Source organism: Protomyces lactucae-debilis (assembly GCF_002105105.1).
Source record: "Protomyces lactucae-debilis strain 12-1054 chromosome Unknown BCR37scaffold_26, whole genome shotgun sequence".
NCBI lineage: Eukaryota > Fungi > Ascomycota > Taphrinomycetes > Taphrinales > Protomycetaceae > Protomyces > Protomyces lactucae-debilis.
This window is the reverse complement of record NW_024468018.1, coordinates 23318-34744: the sequence shown is the minus strand read 5'-3', so window position 1 is coordinate 34744 and position 11427 is coordinate 23318. Positions and strand designations below refer to the sequence as shown.

The 11427-nt window shown below is 51.4% G+C and overlaps 4 protein-coding genes across 4 annotated transcripts; 2 read left to right on the top strand and 2 right to left on the bottom strand.

Moving 5' to 3' along the window:
• Positions 1–9: 9 nt before the first annotated feature.
• Positions 10–1939, top strand: BCR37DRAFT_384039 (uncharacterized protein). Its single transcript, XM_040870152.1, has one exon. The coding sequence runs from the start codon at positions 159–161 to the stop codon at positions 1659–1661; it is 1503 nt and encodes a 500-aa protein (XP_040722283.1). The 5' UTR covers positions 10–158; the 3' UTR covers positions 1662–1939.
• Positions 1940–3879: 1940 nt separating this feature from the next.
• Positions 3880–4823, bottom strand: BCR37DRAFT_173968 (NADH dehydrogenase iron-sulfur protein). The gene is made up of 2 exons (XM_040866274.1): positions 4547–4823; positions 3880–4496 (listed from the first exon to the last, which is right to left on the bottom strand). The coding sequence occupies exons 1-2, from the start codon at positions 4756–4758 to the stop codon at positions 3920–3922; spliced, it is 789 nt and encodes a 262-aa protein (XP_040722282.1). The 5' UTR covers positions 4759–4823; the 3' UTR covers positions 3880–3919.
• BCR37DRAFT_384035 (WD40-repeat-containing domain protein) lies at positions 4783–7171 on the top strand. The gene has a single exon (XM_040870151.1). It carries the CDS (start codon positions 5014–5016, stop codon positions 7090–7092), a length of 2079 nt encoding a protein of 692 aa, XP_040722281.1. The 5' UTR covers positions 4783–5013; the 3' UTR covers positions 7093–7171.
• Positions 7164–11150, bottom strand: BCR37DRAFT_352181 (uncharacterized protein; the record flags this gene model as incomplete). Its single annotated transcript, XM_040868110.1, has 2 exons — positions 7164–7616; positions 7659–11150. 2 exons carry the CDS (start codon positions 11148–11150, stop codon positions 7164–7166), a joined length of 3945 nt encoding a protein of 1314 aa, XP_040722280.1.
• Positions 11151–11427: the final 277 nt, after the last annotated feature.

Sequence of the window (11427 nt, the reverse complement as noted above, 5' to 3'; positions counted from 1 at the left end):
CTTCAACCAACACAATCTAGCCGTATTCTCCACCGAGTCACTGACTCGAGAGACTGTGTAGCTACAGTCAAGTAGTGGAGCATACACATCGCACCTGATTCTGGACAAAAGAGCGCTGAACAAATCGTAGAGTAGCCAGCAGCACTCGTCCTGTTGCCATGGCGAACGACGCAGACGAGTATCTCTCCGACGAAGAGGAACTGGAATGCCCTCTGTGCATGGAAGAGTTTGACATCTCTGACCGTACCTTCAAACCTTGCACCTGCGGCTACCAGATCTGCCGATTCTGCTACAACCGCATCGTCAACTCCGACACTGCAAACGGTTGCCCTGCGTGTCGCAGGCAATACTCGGAGGAGACTGTGGAATTCAAGCCACTCAGTGCAGAAGAATGGAAGAAGGATCAACAAAGAATCCAATCTCGCAAGTTGAAGGAGAAGGAGAAGCGAGAGCTCGAAATGGCGAGCAGGCGACATTTGTCCAACATGCGCGTTGTGCAGAAGAACCTTGTCTATGTGATTGGATTCTCGCCGAAAGCAGCAGACGCTGACCTAGCGTCCACACTCCGCGGAAGCGACTACTTTGCGCAGTACGGTAAAATCAACAAAATCGTGGTCAACAAAAAATCGCATCCAAATGGACAACCTACAGTGGGTGTGTACATCACGTATGCTCGCAAGGAGGATGCTGCACGAGCTATTCAAGCTGTTGACAACTCCATGAATGACGGCCGTGTACTCAGAGCATCATATGGCACGACAAAGTACTGCTCGGCTTACTTGAGGCAGCAAGTCTGTCAGAACCCAAACTGTATGTACCTACACGAGCCAGGGGAGGACTTGGACTCGTACACGCGTGAAGACATGTCAACCATTCAGCATGCCGCCAAGGCTGCAGAGGGCATCAATGCAAACGCACTTGCAACACATCACATGCGTCGCCAGCCTTCTCAAATCGCGTCTACTCCTGCAACTGAGGAAGCGCCTGTCGCTTTGCCACCCACTGTATCATGGGCCTCTAAGCCTACAGAAAGCGAGTCGCAAGTTCCAGATGAAAGGCCCAAGCCAGAGTCCTTGCCTGCAATTGATTCTCGCAAACCTGTTGCAGTGCCAGATATTCCTCCGCCTCCCAGCCAAGCAGAAAAGGGTGCTGTCCATCCTTCTGACGTCTTGCCAGCACCTGTACAACAGGCACTCAGACATCCCATCCTCGGCAAGACGCTCAAGACTCTCTTTACCGGCCGATTTGAGTTTTCTTTCGCGCCTAGGCCCGGCCCTGGTCTGACTGAGCAAGATATCAAAGCAGCACAAGAATTTCCCCAGCTCCTCACGTGGAACCCTGATCTCAAGCGACCGTCATCGCCGGGGAAAGCAGCAAGACACGCGCGTGCCAACTCTCGATATGCATTTGCAGCGGATGCTCGTACACCACCCCCTGGTTTTGTTCCTCCTGGACTTGCTTCAGGTCATCAGCCTCCTGGTTTTGCAGAGAGCGAGGCGCCGATTCAGGGAAAAGATGCGGATTACTTTGCACAGTATTTAGGCAACAATGGCGAAAGGCTAGCTGGAGCTATGGATAACGCCTTCCTAGGCAATGCGCGGGGTAGCAACATGTCGATCCTTAATCAAGGTATGTCGGCCACTAATGGCAGGAGGCACTAAGGGGAGTCTTCCAGGCTTCTTCCTGGGTGACTCAGACTATGGACTGCGAATGTGCTGGTCATCTTGTTGCTTTGTATATCTATTTTGTTTCCCAACCGCCGAGAAATGGATATACATCATCATCTTGCTCCTCCATCCTCTCGTTCCTGTCTGATGCCACAAGTGCCTCCTTGCAAGCTTCAAATACCGTGTCTAATCCAAATAGGTTCACTTGACGCGCAATATACTTTCCAGCAGAATGATGGTGTATTTGCATCTGACCAGTCTCTTGATGCCAGCGATGCTAATGTTGCATCCAAGTTTGGGGCTAACTTTGCGAAGCTGAAGGCTACAAGCCTTTCAGTTGACCACAGCCAGTCACAGCAGCAGCAGCCGTTCGCGTCTACTTCAGACCTCATGAATCAGAAGCAGGTGCGTGGTGCATGGGAACCCATCTCTGCTCGTTCACCGGAGAAGTCTGTGCAAGGCGTTCCTTTGAGGGAAGGCCCCTTGCAGCCTGCAGATTTGTCCCATCAGCGGCGCCAGCAGCTTGCAGGCTTCAAGAGTACACGCAGTTGGGAACCATCACCCCCGCCACCAAAGGCAGCCCCGACACCTTCCCCTGGCCCAAATCCTGGCAAAACTGTGCTTCCAATAACAAATCCAAGCACAGCTGGCGCCCAGTCTGCTTCCAAGGCTCCATGGGAACCCTCTCCGCCACCTGCGATGGGCGTCACGGGTGTCCGTCGTGCACAAAGTCCCCTCAAGGCATTGACCTCTTCGCCACTAAAGAGCGAACTCAAATTATTGCCAGAAGCAGGCACATCACGACCACCTGGCTTTGTACCGGCCGATCGAGGGCCTTCCCTTAAGCTCACAGCCAAGATCGCTGCACCTGTCGCGCAAGCTCCGCCGAGCAAAAAAGGTTGGGAGACAATCAATGTTGCAGCTACGCCGATTGAAGATCAGCTGCGTGAAGCAGGAATCGCTCTCAAGCGCACCAACTCTGGTACATCTTCCGGCTTTCCACCGACACCTGCTCGACGTGATTCTTCACAGTCGGTGGCAACAAGTTTTGCAGATGTGGCAGTTGGCAGATCACGGCAAAATTCAATCCTGCCCCAGCTCGCAGACGATATCGATGGTCGATCTCGTCGTGGATCCATCACCTCTCCTGGTGTTTCTAGATCATCCACGCCATCTGTGTTGGGTTTCAGCAATTCACAGGCTGAGGCGTCACTCCAAGGTTCTGCTACACGGCCGATATTAAAGACATTGCCTAGCGTTTCTTCTCCACTAGCTTCACTCAAAACTGGCAAAAGTGTGTCTGGTGCTCATTCTGCAGAACACTCACCCGTCACCAGTCAGAATCGTGCGACAGTCGGATCTATCAGCTCTCCTATCGATTTGCGCAAGAGCGTTCCAGCTTCATCTGTTAAAAAGTCCAAGGAGCAACGTGCTGCTGAGCGAAAGGAGAAGGCTGCTGCTGCCATTGCCGCTGCTGAGGCAGAAGCAGCACAATTAGAAGCGGATAAAGTCTCCTCAGCTGCAGAACAAGAAGTAGCCCCGATTGTTGCTCGTGCACGAAAACAAAAGCAGCCGAAAGTGGTTACACAGAAAGCTGCCAAGACGCCCGGTCAATCGACTGCATTGTCGCAAGGGGCAGAGTCTATTACACAGCCTGTTGCAATGCCCTTGGTAGCCACTCCGGAGAAGTTGGTTCAAAAAGCTCCTCCTTCCCCTGCTGCAACCTCTGCTGGCAAAGAAGCGCCTACTGGCAGTAAAGCTGAGGCGCTAGACATTGTGCAGCAGCTTGCAGCAGAGATGGACTTGACGAAGCTTCAGTTCTTCACAGCAGACAATGCCAAGGAGAGCAAGAGCTGGAGCTATCTTGCACGACACGGTGGCTTTGAGTTTGAAGCGGAAGAGTTGGAACAAGCATCGCAGCTGTTGCCACCTGCTGGCAGTGTCGGCAGTGCTATTCTGGCAGCTGCCGCAAATGCGTACGGTGGCTCGCTTCCTGGTGCGAAGGATGCTAAGGATGGATTGACAATGGAGCAGTTGACAAAGACGGTGGAGCATCTGGAACGTGTCTTGCAGGCAGCTCGCAAAGATGCAGACGCGAGTGAGAAGCGATTTGAAAAGATGCAGCGCAAGAACATGCGAACAGTCGGCTTGAGTTCAGGGATGACGGCGTAGTCTAAGGAGGTCGTGAGTAATGATGGTAATGAATGCAATTCACTCATAAAGGACTTTAAAAGAGCTTTCTACATGAGCAATCACTTCTTGGTCTCTTCCTTCGGAGGCTCTGGCTTTGGAACGGCGAGCTGGAACTTGTTTGGTGTGTAATCAACACCCGGTCCAGCAGACTCCCATGCACTGTTGATGTCGAAATTCCTAAAGGCCTGAGCAAGCTCAAGCGGCTCGTGTACAACACGCTTCTTCTCATCATCCCAACGTACTTCTGTGTATCCAGTCAGGGGGAAGTCCTTCCTGAGAGGGTAGCCCTCGAAACCGTAATCAGTCAGAATGCGGCGCAAGTCAGGATGGCCAGAAAAGAAGATGCCATACATGTCGTACGCCTCACGCTCATACCAATTTGCTCCTTGGAAGATGGAGACGGCCGAGGGCACTGGTGTAGTTTCTGAAGCATACGTCTTGACTCGTATGCGGGCATTGTGGCGGACAGATAGAAGGTTGTAGACGACCTCAAAACGGTGCTCGCGTGTCGGGTAGTCGACGCCGCATATGTCCATGACGGACTTGAATTGCGCTGACGTATGGTCCTTGAGGAAAGAAAGCACAGGCACCACAGCCGATGGGCCGACGTAGATGGTCAGTTCGTCCTTCCACACGCTGCATTGAGTCAGCATTGGTCCTTGCGAAAAGCATGGAGATTGACTCACGAAAACTGTTGCACAAATTTGGGCATTGCAGACATGACATATTGACCATATGCATGGATATCCTCGGCCACGTCCTTGTACTTATCCGCTGGATTCACTACGGGCACTTTGAGTAGCTCCTCGCCCTTTGCGAGTCTTGTCGTTGCGAATGATCGAGCACACGGCGCGGAAATTTGTCTCACAGACCGCGCTGCCAACCGGAGACTTGCCATGATGCTTGCAGACCAAAGAGGCGGCGTTGTGCTTGGCCTTCTTGGGTGTCCTTGTGGTCAGCAGCGCATCGAGATAGGGTTAGAGTCGAGATCGTGGGAATTTGGTGAATTTCCAAAGATTCAAGAAGACGACTCGAGAGAGAGGAGAAGAGAGTGCAAGTGGCTCGTCGAGTAGACCCCAGAGAGACGCAAGAAGCAAGTCTGCTGGATCGACTGCCTCGGGAGTAGTGGGCCGTCTGCTTGAAGCACTGAAAAATGGTGCTCAAAGTACAAAGAGCGAACGATGTCCAGGTCTATACCGTGTCTGGCTCGGGATCCAAATCCATCCCTGACTGGCTGGCACGCAAGAACAAGAAGACGCTCAGAAATGACGCTGAGTACAAGTCGAGAATAGAACTGCTGCAGGATTTCGAGTTCCCCGAGGCGAGCAACCGGATACGGTTGAGCAGGGATGGCGAATTTGCCATGGCAACCGGCACATATAAGCCACATATACGACTGTACGAGTTCTCTCAAATGTCCATGAAGTTTGAGAGGCATACGGATGCGGAGAATGTCACTTTTGAGATTCTGAGTGACGATTGGACAAAGAGTGTGCATCTGCAAGGCGACAGAAGCATTGACTTGCACACTGCCGGTGGTATCTACTATTCAACTCGCATACCCACGTTTGGACGAGATCTGAGCTATCACTATCCGACAGCCGATGTCCTTGTTGGAGCAGCTTCAGATGAGGTCTACAGACTCAATCTCGATCAAGGTAGATTTCTCAATTCCCTCAAACTTGAGAGTGCAAGTCAGGGCGTCAATGTGACAGACATCTGCTCAGCGCATCAGCTTTTTGGATTTGGTACACACAATGGAACTGTCGAATTCTGGGACCCAAGAGTCAGAAGCCGCGTTGGGATCCTGGACCTCAACAAGCAGAATGATCCCGTCGCCATTACAGCCCTCAGATTTGCCGAAGACGGCCTCAATCTTGCTGTTGGTTCGAATACTGGCATCACAACACTATTCGATCTGCGTTCGCCTCAAGCACTGCTCACGAAGGATCAAGGGTACGGCTTGCCCATCAAGCAATTGCACTACCTACAAGCGCCTCCTTCAGACACAACAAGCAGATTGCTATCGGCTGACTCAAAGATCATCAAATTATGGGATGTCCAAACTGGTAAGCCCCATACAAGCATTGAGCCACCGAATGACATCAATGACGTACAGCCTGTGCCCGGGTCTGGGCTCATTTTTGTCGCGAACGAAGGTATCCCAATGCACACGTTCTATGTGCCTTCGCTCGGTCCAGCGCCAAGATGGTGTTCATTCTTGGACAACCTCACCGAAGAGTTGGAAGAAACAGAAGCATCCGTCTATGCCAACTACAAGTTTGTCACGCGCAAAGAGCTTGATGACCTGGGCTTGCAGCATCTTGTTGGTACGAACGTCGTTCGTGCCTATATGCACGGTTACTTCATCGACTTTAGACTCTATGAGAAGGCCAAGCTCATTGCAAATCCATTCGAGTATGCCGAGCACAGACAAAAAACCATCGCAGCCAAGCTTGAGAAGGAGCGAGAATCTCGCATTCGATCGAGCAAGAAGACAAAGGTCAATAACACCCTTGCAGCGAGACTACTCAAAGCCGAAGAGCGCGAACGTGCCAAAGCCGCAAGGAAGGGAGACACAGCCGAGGTGGCAGATGTGGCATCAACCAGTATTGTGGAAGATGCTCGGTTCAGAGATGCCTTTAACGACGAGGATTTCCGTGTTGATGAAGCGTCTCACGAATTCAACATTATCAACCCAACTCGCTCGACTAAGCGTGGTCTCACAGCAGTGGAAGAGTCCGAAGATGAGCGAGCCAATAATGGTATTTCTTCAGACGATGAGAGCAGTGACTCTGATGCTTCCGAACAAGAGGCAAAAGATGAACGCAAATCTGACAAATCAGCTTCTCGTGCTTCTGATGATCAAATAAGAACCATCAAAGTAGATCAAGGCAAAAAGCAAAAGGAGAAGAAGGCAGTTGCATTCTCTGAACCCATCATGGTTTCGCGCGAAGCAGAGGTCAATGAAAATGGTGCGCCACAAAAGCGCGCGCGAAGCTTTGGCTCTCGTCTATCGACTGAAACCATTAAACAGGCTCGCATGGCACAGATACAAGCCAACATCAAGCATGATGTCGCAGGAAAGGGGACCAAAGAGATGACTTTCCTGCCTGAGCCAAAGGAAAAGAAACGATCGAAAGGAGACGGACGCGATGAAGGCAAGACACGACAAGAGTACCAAGGACGACGCAGTGCATCTGGCAACACGTTCAGGAAGATGCGTTCATAGACATTGTTCATTCAGCATAGCGTAGCCATCATATAATGCTCCTGGCTTTAACTATTTACAAGAAGCGCATCTCAGACTTCCACTCCGTCGTCGCGCTCGGAGGATAGCTCTTTCAAGGGCTGCGCAACAGATCTCTCCTCCGTCTCCACCTTATTGGGAATGTCATTCCCAACTTTGGCGAGGTTCAACTCACTCGCATAACCTTTCATGCTGGCGAGTAACACCTGCCCACTCTCAGAAACGCTTCCAGTGGCTGTCGCAGATCTGGGACTGTAACTGCCGGCGCTGAGACTGCCTGTGCCGTAACCACTGCCACTGTAATCGCTGGCCGGAGTACCGGGCATCGCCATGCCTGTATTTTGCCGGATATCAATCATCCATGGATCGTTCAAGAGTTCAACAGCAGAAGCTCGGATACCTGCATCTGTCTCAAAGCAGCGTGAAAGAAAGTCCTGGCCTCTCTGCGAGAGCTGTTCGAGTGTTGGAAAGGTCGGGGCGTGACCACCAGCGATATGATACATGATCTGAGTGTTAGTCCGTACTGCGAAAAGTCGAAGGTAACTTACAGCCCATTCGTTGTCTAGCGTCGACCATGGACGTTGCGCTGTAGCCATCTCGAGGATACAGCAGCCGAGAGCCCAGATATCCATAGCCCCCTGCCTACCCTTGTCGCCACCTGTAATGATTTCAGGTGCCATATACATGGGCGTGCCAGTCATACTGTTTACCTGTGTCTTTGCAGCGGCTTTCGTTTTTCCTCGCTTCACAATGACTTTTGCTGCTCCAAAATCGACAAACTTGATGATACCATTGTGGTCAAGCAGAACGTTCTCTGGTTTGATGTCCCGGTGGACAATGCCGCGTTCATGAAGATGCGCCAAACCTTCAAGCATTTGCAGTGTGTATACTTGAATGACAGTTTCCTCTGCAATACGACCATGCTCCAACTGCGCAGCCAGAGATCCACCTTGACAAAGTTCCATGAATATATACACCTTGTCGCGATGCACTTCCACGCCATAGTACGAGACAATATTCGGATGGTTGAGCATCTCGAGCACAGTCATCTCGTCCTTGATGGACTTGACAATACTGGAAATGGATTGCGGATCTTGTAGTCTAATCTCCTTGACAGCCATGACTTCACCCGTATCGAGATTGACGCCTTGATAGACATTGCCAAACGAGCCACCGCCGATGAAGCGACCTTGTTGCCAGCGCATCGTGATGTTTGACAGCGAGGAGGCAAGGTACATGAGACTGCGATTTTCGCTGATGGTGTCGTCTAACACTTTGCCCGTCATCTGGTGCTCCTCTTGGTGTTCGCGTCGGCGCTGTTCCAATTCATCCAGCTGTTTAAGCAAGTCAGCCTTCATGATTTGCAAGAGCTCATGATCAGCCGGTCGGCCATTTTGGTCGTACAAGGACTGTTTGCGGTTCTTCATGCTCTCTGACTTTTCCCGAGCGCTTTGTGCTGCCGAGCGAGCACCCATGATATCAAAGTGAGAGATAAGCAGGGTCATGCACCGGGCTACCTTTCTTTGCAAGCGCGAGAAGGAATCTTCGGAGATGACTAAGATGTTCTTACCCCGGATCATCATCATGGCGAACTCGAGCGCGATCACAGTCCACTTAAATGTCTTGCGGTCTGACCCGTCACAATCGTCGCAAATAAAGGAGACCCAGTCGATAGCTAGACCGATCAGCTTCATGTTGTGCTGCACTCTCCTGCTCGGATCCATGTATCGCAAGGATCTTTGTCCGAATTCGGTTGCGAAGGAAAATGTGTTTTGAACCAAATCTTCACAACCCAGGCCCTTCACGGCGTTGCGAATGATTTGAACAGAGTCCATGATGGCGTTACTCAGACGATAAGATGCCTTCTGGATCTTGGTGAGCTCGCGATTGACACGAGGCAAATTTGCACGTCGCGGCACAACCACAGATACAAGGCCTTGGCTGAGTTGACCAAAAGCGAGATTTGCCCTCGCAAGACACTGTTGTGAGCCATCAGCTACAAGTCTGAGCCGACCGGCCTTGATGTCGAGTTGCGGATCTGGCACATTCACCTCGACAACATGACCTTGCCATGATAGTGTTTCTGGAGGGCACATAATCAAAACATAGCTTCCGCCGATGTTGCCTGCTTCAGAATCAAGATCTTCTTCAGCGCAGGTTCGCAAGATCTTTTTGATCATTTCCGGTCGCTCACTCAAAGAAGGGTCTGCAATGATGTAGATACCATCGTGTTCAACAGCTGCAGTGTATGCAAATGAATGACCAGTGTCAATCAAGTTTGCGACCAAGTCGTTCCAAGCCTGTTGATTGTCGATAGAATATTCAGTGGCATTCTCGAAACGAGTGCTGAGTGTTTTGCTGAATCGCAGCAACTTACGATGACGCAAACGCGTATTTTCCAGTAAGGCAGAGTAGTGTTTGCGCATCTCAGAAGCAGTCTTGGACTTCGGTCCTGCCAATTGCGATTTGAATTCACCGAGAACACGTCCAATGAGCTTGTTTGTGAGAGCAGAGAATTGTTCTGCCACATGAATGTTACCACCTTCAACAAATTTCGCTATCCGATCAAGGAAGGCATATTGATCCTCTAGAATTTCTGCTTCCTTGAAGTGTGACCCGTTCGCACTGGAGCCAAGCTTCCAGTTGAGCAATTTGAAGTAGAACTCGAGCGTATCAAGCACAACGAGATCAAAATTTTCGTCGATACAGGGCGGAAGCAGCCAGCCAGGTTCTGGCGCTGTCACCTTGACGTACTGGTCCTTAATGTCTACCGCGACATTGAGCAGCATCACGAAATCCTCAATCATCTGATCTACCATAAGCATGGTAGGATCTTCGAGACGCTTGGCGTAAACAAGACGCAGCTTGAGGGCTTCCTCGATAAGCTTGGTCGGGAAGTTAATCAAGAGCAAAAGCTCGTCGAGGTAGGGCGGCAAGTGCATCGCAGAAAATGTGGCGGAATTGCTGATCATGGTGTTCTTTGCTTTCGAGACCAAGGTGTCGATGCCAGAGAGCGACTTCTTCTCGAATGTACGTTGAAGACCATTTTCCTTCAGGACACGCTCGATAAAGGAAGAACCATCTGTCAGACCAGGCACAGTACCGTCTACTCCTGTCTGTCCAGGCTGTGTGACGTCGAGCTCGTCATTGCCAGTCCAATTCTTGAGAATACTGATGGCTGTGTGGATAAATTGCGTCACCGTTGTCCAAGAGATGAGGGCGTCGACATTTTGCACGAACACCTCGGAAGCGACAATCGGCTTGGCCTCGATCATGGCCGCGCGCGAGGGATACATGCTCTCGCATTCTTCCAGTTTCTGAACCATCTCGGCCACCTGGTCCCACGGAGTGAGCTCAGTCACGTTCTTGCTGCGGACCTGAAAGCGCGTTACTGCCTCCAAAGTGCTGTCCATTGCGCTGCGGGCGTCCTCGATGATTCTTGTTTGATCCTGCAGATTGCGACCAAGCGCTTTTGCTTTGAGTCCAAGCCAGAGATCCGACATGAGCTTACCGTCCAATGAAGTGCCTGGCGCACCCTGCAGCCTCTTCTTTTCGGACTTGACCACCTCTCCAGTGAGAACTGAAGCAAGCATAGTCAGCCATTCTAGACGCTCACGATTCGCTGGAACTGACAAATCAGTTTCTGGATCCTCCATCGTCAGACAATCTTCAGACAGGTTGAAGCGCATGTCGAGGTCGTCGATGCCACCGGTGTAGCCAAATTCGAGATCTAGTTCATCATCCTCGTCTTCTGGAGAATCGCCCAGCTGAAATTGCGAGAGACCTGCTTCATAGTAATCATTATCGGGCTCTTGTCGTCGTAAATTCTGAACATAGTCTCTCTCTTGTGCCTTGAATGCGGCACGGCCAGATGAAGACCGCGTCGAATTGCGGTGACCATATGCAGGCCGGTGCGCGGCAGCAGTACTGCCACTCTCATCTACGGGAGCCGACCCCTGCGTCGGCGCGCGATTGGGCGCATAGAGGCTGGAGGGACGTGTCACCAACATGGGTCTTCTCGTTTGAACAAAGTGATTCATTTCAGCGTCAGGCACCTGTCCAGCTGTGTAAGGCTGCTGCGCACTCTGAGGGTCTGGCTGCATCGTTTGTTGCGCTGGATAAGATGGCATCCCTTGTGGCGGCTGTCCGTTGTATCGCTGTGCGTCGTCGTACGAGCTGACTGCATCGTGGAAGCGCACTTTAGCGTCCATCCCTGCTCCTTCGCCTCTCTGCAGGCTCTTCCTCCTTCTCTTGTCCGCCAGCGTCTTTCCACTTCACCGAGCCTGTCTGAGTACAGTGAGTAGAGTTGTTGCTTCG

Excerpts from the sequence above, each read along its gene's own strand:
- BCR37DRAFT_384039 (XM_040870152.1), top strand. The coding sequence starts at position 159 with ATGGCGAACGACGCAGACGAGTATCTCTCCGACGAAGAGGAACTGGAA.
- BCR37DRAFT_173968 (XM_040866274.1), bottom strand. The coding sequence starts at position 4,758 with ATGGCAAGTCTCCGGTTGGCAGCGCGGTCTGTGAGACAAATTTCCGCG. Across the intron at positions 4,497-4,546 it reads AAATTTGTGCAACAGTTTTC|CGTGTGGAAGGACGAACTGA; the intron begins GTGAGTCAATCT and ends GACTCAATGCAG.
- BCR37DRAFT_384035 (XM_040870151.1), top strand. The coding sequence starts at position 5,014 with ATGGTGCTCAAAGTACAAAGAGCGAACGATGTCCAGGTCTATACCGTG.